General features: G+C 34.1%; 1 protein-coding gene across 1 annotated transcript; it reads right to left on the bottom strand.

Annotated features, from left to right (window-relative positions):
- Positions 1-867: 867 nt before the first annotated feature.
- LOC125577019 (aldehyde dehydrogenase family 3 member H1-like) lies at positions 868-4,085 on the bottom strand. Its single transcript, XM_048737651.1, has 10 exons — positions 3,641-4,085; positions 2,996-3,064; positions 2,805-2,901; positions 2,494-2,700; positions 2,201-2,316; positions 1,984-2,088; positions 1,740-1,912; positions 1,570-1,660; positions 1,339-1,488; positions 868-1,247 (listed from the first exon to the last, which is right to left on the bottom strand). The coding sequence occupies exons 1-10, from the start codon at positions 3,845-3,847 to the stop codon at positions 1,014-1,016; spliced, it is 1,449 nt and encodes a 482-aa protein (XP_048593608.1). The 5' UTR covers positions 3,848-4,085; the 3' UTR covers positions 868-1,013.
- Between the last annotated feature and the right edge of the window lie 3,466 nt (positions 4,086-7,551).

The raw sequence follows: 7,551 nt of genomic DNA, 5'->3' as shown, positions 1-7,551 counted from the left end.
GAGTTTGGGAATGCTCAGCGAAGAATATCATTCTCATCTTCTAATGCTCAGTGATGGATTACTAATGGATTTCCAATTTTCTATTATTGAAGGCTTTCTGACGGAATACCGACGAAATTACTCACGGATTTGTGTTCGTAAGTAATTTTGTCGGAAATCACCATGTTTTTTTTGTAGTGACTGCAGCCTACATTTTCGGAGACATCTAAAAACTCAGTTTCAAAAGTATGCCAAAAAGAATAAGAGATGGGGCGGTTTAGATAGTAAGAGGAGGGGAAGTGTGATTGCTCCGGACCCAATGGTCAAATTATTTTTGTTCTATATTACAATTTGTTTGAATTTTTTTAATAAACATAAAAATAGATATAAATATATGTTAGCTGTAACATGTTATTGCTCCCTATTCACTTGGTTGATACCCTTAACATTTGCAAAAGAGTTCTATGTTTAAGGTAGCAGAAGCTACTTCTCATGGTTAGATGAGTATCAAAATATATGTTAACTACATTAGGTTTTGTATATTTTAAAAGCTAAATTTATTTTGCAAACTTTTATACAAAATAGATTAAATAATTACAATAAATTTTTTAACTTTTTTACAATTTAAAGAAAAATCACCTAAAAGCATTATTATTTTTTTTGTTCAAAGGCTTAAATATTTTTGAGTCGGCCCTGAGATCTAGGGTTAGATTTCAGACCAAGTTCCGCAGCAACTTACAGATGATCAAAGGGCAGATATTAGAGCATTTTTCAAGAAGATTTTTCTTGATTTACAACATGGTTAGATAAAGAGATCCAAATAGACTTTTTACTCTTGTCAATCTTTGTTTGTATTCTTGTCAATCTTTGTTTGTAGACAACCAAGTTGAAACGAAGAAACCACTTTTTTTTATAGACTTTCAATATTCATCAACACCAAACATATATCTTTTTAACAACCAAAGTTCATATCTGAAAAAAACGAAGAATGTAAGATACAAAGGGATGCGTATAGTCCTCTGTCTTTTAACCTTTTAAGATAAACCTAAAAGGACTTTGAATACTTCCACCAGATTGCTGTTGACAAGTGCCTTTAACAATCTAAGCTTTCCTCTAGAGTACGGTGGATACCTGATTGCTGCATCTCCTATAAAGCTTTTGTATAGAACAGCTTTCTTGTGACTGAAGGCATCAAATGAGAATTTACCATGGTAAGAACCCATTCCACTTTCACCAACGCCTCCGAATGGTAATGTGGGAAGTGAAAGCTGCAAAATGTAGAATATGTTTACATGATGATAGAGTTTTACTTATAATGATAAACTGCTTATAGATCTGATAGGACCCGAGTGTATGTACATGAACAGCTATGTCGTTGACCACAATGCCTCCAGCTGAGACTGTCATGGCGAATCTCTCTTTCAGCTTCTGGTTTTGGGTAAACAAGTATGCAGCAAGTGGCTTAGGTCGAGAACGAATCACGTCAAAACACTCTTCCAAGTTGTTGAGCTGAGCAGAACAAGAGTGTATGTCAGACATGAAAACTAAATCGATGAAACAGTCTAATATAGAATGGCAAATGGTTATCACCGTGAGGATTGGGAGGAGAGGCCCAAATATTTCTTCACTCATGATCAGAGAATCTAATGGCACGTCGAGAAAGATGGTTGGAGCAATTTTCCTTAAAGATGTAGAAAAAGATTAGCCTAACCTAAGGGAAAAATAATGTCACTGATGAGAATAACAAAAGAGGAACTCACAGGTTGTCTCTGTTCTTCTGACCCCCATAGACGATTTTGTCAGAAACTTCCTTCTCCTCTAATATCTTGGACAGGCGATCAAAGTGATTAGAGTTTACAATACGTGACATATCTTTGGACTCCATAGGGTTCTTCCCGTAAAATGCCTCCAGTTCTTGCTTCATTGCATCAATCTTGAGAAGAGAAAATAGAAGGATCAAATACAAAAGTGAAGCAAGGATCAAGCTTAAGTTCTTAGGCTTACCACTTTTGGAGCATATTCTTTTGTTGTCAAGATGTAGTCTGGAGAAATGCACGCCTGTCCATTGTTGCAACCCCATTTCCCTGCAATTATCCGCTTGACAGTAATCTTAGCAGACAAAAGAATAATCATATTAGCCTCCAAACAAAGAAAACACACTGCAATTGCTTCTGGATGAAGAACTCATGGTATGAAAATATAAAAAGGAGTGTTTCAGTACTTTCAAATTGGTGTCTGAGTCTATAACAACAGGAGATTTTCCTCCTAGCTCCAGGACAACAGGTGTGAGATGCTTAGCAGCTGCCATCATGATGATACGCCCAATTTTTGAACTACCTAACCAAGCAAGAGTGGAACTTTTAGTCTCCTGTAAGTGTGTTACATACAAAGCATATGAAGCTGTGGGATCATCACTCAACAAATTCCTTAAAAGGTTGGAAAAACAATGTTGATCCTCAAAATAAGAAAATAAAAATCCGAAAGGAAACAGATTAAGCCAAAGTTAATATGAACCTGTGTAGAATATTTTGTCCCACTTCTGCTCCAGCAGCAGAGTTGTTTCAGTAACAGCACCTTCAATAACTCTCACTGCAGAAGGGTCTAAATATTGTTCCAGTAACTTTGCTAGCAGAGAAGACGAAGCTGGAGCCAGTTCTGATGGCTTTAAGACAACAGCATTCCCAGCAGAAATTGCGCCAATAACAGGATCAATAGACAACACTTGCAAGAAAAACAATAAATAGTAAAATTACGTCAACAATCATACTTAATGGATGATAACTCAGAAGGAGAATACAAATCAATCATGGACTGCTTAAACATACGGAAAGGATAATTCCAAGCGGAGATTACAAGCACAACTCCAAGAGGCTCGGACACAATCTCTGCTGATGCAGGAAACGTTGTTAGAGAAGTCTTTGCCTGAAAGAAAGAAATAAAAAAAAAAGCAGTGAGTATTAATGGTTTAACACATTTATAAACAAACTTTGCATATAAACTCTATTAGAAAGGACACCTTATCTGGTGCCATCCAATTCTTTAGTTGCTTAAGAGCTAACTTGATGGAGTTTCTCAATAGAGCTACCTGCACACGACGCATAACTAATTAACCATCAAAATAAATCTAAAAATAAAATTACTTTGATTAATGAACAATTACAGGAATAGAAAGCTACCGAACAGAGTGACAACTTATGGTGGTAACATTAAATGAGAAAGGTCAAATTTTCGAGAGCTCTGTGTTGTTGTTCATTGGATTTAACTATGACACACACGAAGTTAAGGTACAAAACTCAATAAAAATACAGGCTGGTTGATAGAATTAATTGCATACGGTCCATAGGTCAGTAAGCTCAGTAGTTTTCAATAGGACCCAATACTTTAATCTTTTAGTATTGGTTCCTTTCAAAAGTCACAAACATAAAGTTTACCTGCAGTCTAAGTTGATTCCCTATAACACATGAAGAAGGAAAAAAAAAAGAGATGCATTTAAGTCTCTCTACCTACGCAGTGTTTGTACAAGTGTCGAACCACAACATCATGGTCACAAAACTAGGTGATATCACATTAATGACACCGACCACAAGTAAGACAATAACCTAATCGAACGAAAATCTCTTGTTCAAGACATGGTAAAGGGGAGAGAATGAAAGTGTTTGACCTCGTAAACGGAAGACTCGAGCTCAGGTTTGCCGAGATCGTCGTGGAGAGCGGAGACGATCTCAGGCTCGTGGTTATCGCAGATTACTTGAAGCTTCTTAAGCTGAGAGACTCTCCACTCGTAACTGCGAGTTACTCCGGCATCGAAGCTCATACGCAGCTCCGTCATCAGGTTGCTCGCGTCCGCTGCTTCGAAAACCTTGGCCATCGCAGAGAGTCGTACACGCTTACGTAAGAAACAACCAGGATTCACGGGAGAGGGAGAGAGAGAGAGAGAGAGAGAGTCGGAACAAATATTGAGTCGAGGATCCCAAGATAATCTGAATTGATTTTGTTAAATAAAATGGAATAAATAGGTTTACACAGTGCCAACACACCTTGACGTCTGCTCCTGCTTATAGGAAACAATTCTCTTCCTTTTAGGATTTTGATTTTTTATTCCAAAAGAAGCGTTTCAATATTTATATTTATCTCTTACTTATAAAGACGGGATTTCTTTTTTTTTAACAAAAAAAAAAGAAAAAACGGATGATATATATATTTTTAAAGATAAGAATTGATAAACAAAATTCATAGAAAACTTTATTACTAAAAACTTACAATTTTCTTATTTTCATGATTTTTTTCTTTATATATATATAACTATGCATTTCATTATTTATCATAATCCCATATTTGTAAAGTTCGATTTTTTCTTAAAGAAGAAAATTGTCCAATATTTTTTAAAAAGAAAAACATAATAAATGAAAAGATGTAATTCTCTTACTTAAAATAGACAATTATCTTACTTATATGATTTGTTTTTTTTTCATTGTATTAAGCATGTATTTCAATATTTATGTTATTGCATTTTTTTATAATTTTGGTGTGATCCCAAAAGCTTTTTAGACCAAAAACTATTCAGCAAAAAATCCATAGAAATCTGAGTTTTCTTATCACTTAAAGCATGTATGCATGGCCAAGAAAAATCGTATTCAGGACGAAAACTTCGGCTAAAACCTCTTTACCACTAGACTAAGAGACCATTGATTATGTTTATCCCATATTTACAAGATGAAAACGTTTTTATAAAATGAACAAAAACAGAGAACCTATTTTAAAAGGAAAGAAATATGATAAACAGAAAGAGAAATATGTAATTCGGGTTTGCCAAAAGAAATAATAATATGTAATTCGCTTACTTTTCTGATCTATTATTTTCTGTAATATAAAATGCGTTTCAATATTTATCTTTATACCTTGGATATGTTGTTTAAAAGTTTTTTTTAAAATGAAAACGGAGAATATATTTTGTAAAGAAAGAAATATAGATAATGTTTGTACGTGTACGCATGATGGCTGAGAGAAGAAGATGGCGTGTTGGTCTTACTCGCGGAGCATCAGCGAACTCGCAACTCACGTGTGATCGCGTTCGTTACACGTGCATATGAGCGCGTGCTATGTATCCTTGTGTTCGGTGTAACACTGTTGGTGAGAGAGGGTAGAACTTTGACAAGCTTTGGATAATTAGGCGAGACTATCTCTAATGAACATTCATACAGGTGGGTAAGGTTGAGCTACCTACTTGCCTGCTGGGTCAAAGGTTGTCTATCGTTTTCCACGGTTCAGCTCGGTTAGGGCTGGGATTTCGGATATTCGGTTCAGGCTCGGATAGGAACCGATCGGGTCCGGTTTTTCGGATAAATAAATTCTATACCCAATGGATACTTAGTAGATTTCGGTTCGGGTTTCGGATCGGATACTACCGGTTTCGGTCGGTTCTGGATACCCGTTTCTTATGTGAATTATATAAATATTTGCAAAATAAAATAATTATATACCAGTTTTTTATTTATTTATTCTATCTTTTTAAGGAAAGTAAATAGAAATCGTATATATATTAGTAACATGTATTACATACAACAAAGTTGAACTAGTCTAGTGGTATAACAGTTATTGCTTTGCCTATCCAACCCGGTTTCAACCCTCAGAAGATACAAATCTATGTTTTTTTAAACATAGAATTCAGGTTAAACGGGTACCTGTTCGGTTTCGGGTAAAAACCGAAACCGAACCGATACCCATAGATAATTAACACTAATACCCATCGGATAAATTGTCTAGGACCAAACCGAACCGAACCGGTCTATTTCGGGTCGGTTCCGGTTCGGGTATTCGGTTATGGATAAAAATCCCAGGCCTAAGCTCGGTAGCATATACTGGAATAAGTATCTGTATGGCTAATCTGTGAAATAGCAAAGTTAATTAGAAGTCATTATAATTATGGTGCAAATACAATTGGACAAATCTGTTTGTCAAAAAAAAAATACAATTGGACAAATCTACTAAGAGAAAAGTTAATTTGAAGTCAAATCTACTGAGAGAAATCTCTACAATTATATGCGAACTTATTTTCCACAATCAAACTCTCACATTAAAAGTTATAACGACTAAAATTCTAAATGAATAAATTTATCACTATACTCTTGACTTTCATACTTTTTTAGAGATTATACATAAAAAAGATAGAAACTAAAAGAATAATACATTAATCTTAATATATTTTTAATATTCAGAATATGCACCTAGGATTAAATTATTAATTTTGCTTATAATGATTATCTAATTTTAAAAACTAATAATATTATTTAAAAGTAAAGATAAAATATTCTTTAAATTAATAACACATATATTAATAAACATTTATAAAGTAATTAAGTCCGCATTAGTTTTAGCTTTAAAAAACTCCTCTTAGCTGATGCAACTGAAACAAGAATCGTCAATAGCACTCGATAAGCGATCCATAAATTTGGATAATAATCATGAACACTTTTCAAAAGGTGTAATTCAATAGGCTTCTTAATTTCTTCTGGTAAAACTTTTCTTAGAACTTTAAGTTCAACAAAAAGATCATTATCAACCATATCTGAATCACCATGTGTTAAAAGAATATTCAAGATTGGCACAAGAAACCATCAAACTATCATCACTGACTACAGTTTTTTTTAAATCAAACAAAAATCTAAATATTTGTTCATACTTCTGGAGTTGTTCAAATCTTGTCCTAAGTGAGTATAGAGCTTGATCCATGATTTCGATGAACTAGTCAACTCTATAATTCTCTTCAGCTGACAATATGAATACTACACTTCCCTTTACTTTCTCTGGATCTTGACCACACTATCATTTTATGATCTGCTTTGATTTCTTGGGGAATACAACCTCAATCTCCATAGACTCTTCAATTACTTTAGCTTCTAATTTTGCTTTCTTAAAACATGATTCTCTATATTTTTGAAAATAAAAAACCAACCCCTTAAGTTGAGCAATAGCGACAACACTATCCATGTCTTTCGATTGCAAACTTTCTCATTATGTTAACAACAGATAAAAGATTATACCAGTAACCAAAGAAATCAATAATTCAAAAATGTCAATTCCATATGTTTCACTTGTTGCAAGACATTCAGTTTTGCGCTTAAGTGGAACATTTTTAGCAATGTAAACTAAAGTTCCCATGATTTTAGGATCTTAAAATCATATTGCCTTAATACTTTCAACATGGCTTTCCCTGTAAGTGTTTGACAAAGACTTAAGTGTAAGGCCATCTACATGATCTTCAAATGTTTTACATTACTTATTTGAACTGAAAAGAAGTTATAAGTACACTAGATAGTCCCAGAAACGAGATCGCCTTCCAAAAAGTGGTTGCCATATCACATAGTCCAAGATTCAAACAATGACAGCTACATGGTTTATAAAATGTGGTCAATTAATTTCAAAAAATCTCTTGTTAACTCCTTATGCTACTCCTTCATATTAAAGCCATTATCATAACCTTGCCCACTCACATCATCTTTTTTTGCAAATCAAAGCAACCAACACATCTTACCAGCTCACGAAACAGTCGAGTTTCCAATATAAAATTACTTA

The sequence above is a fragment of the Brassica napus genome, chromosome A8 (assembly GCF_020379485.1).
Source record: "Brassica napus cultivar Da-Ae chromosome A8, Da-Ae, whole genome shotgun sequence".
In the NCBI taxonomy this organism is placed as follows: Eukaryota; Viridiplantae; Streptophyta; class Magnoliopsida; order Brassicales; family Brassicaceae; genus Brassica; species Brassica napus.
Note: the sequence above shows the minus strand (reverse complement) of the source record. Positions and strands in the feature narration are given on the sequence as shown.

Excerpts from the sequence above, each read along its gene's own strand:
- LOC125577019 (XM_048737651.1), bottom strand. The coding sequence starts at position 3,847 with ATGGCCAAGGTTTTCGAAGCAGCGGACGCGAGCAACCTGATGACGGAG. Across the intron at positions 2,701-2,804 it reads CGCTTGGAATTATCCTTTCC|TGTTGTCTATTGATCCTGTT; the intron begins GTATGTTTAAGC and ends TTTTCTTGCAAG. Across the intron at positions 1,489-1,569 it reads CTCTCCTCCCAATCCTCACG|CTCAACAACTTGGAAGAGTG; the intron begins GTGATAACCATT and ends TGTTCTGCTCAG.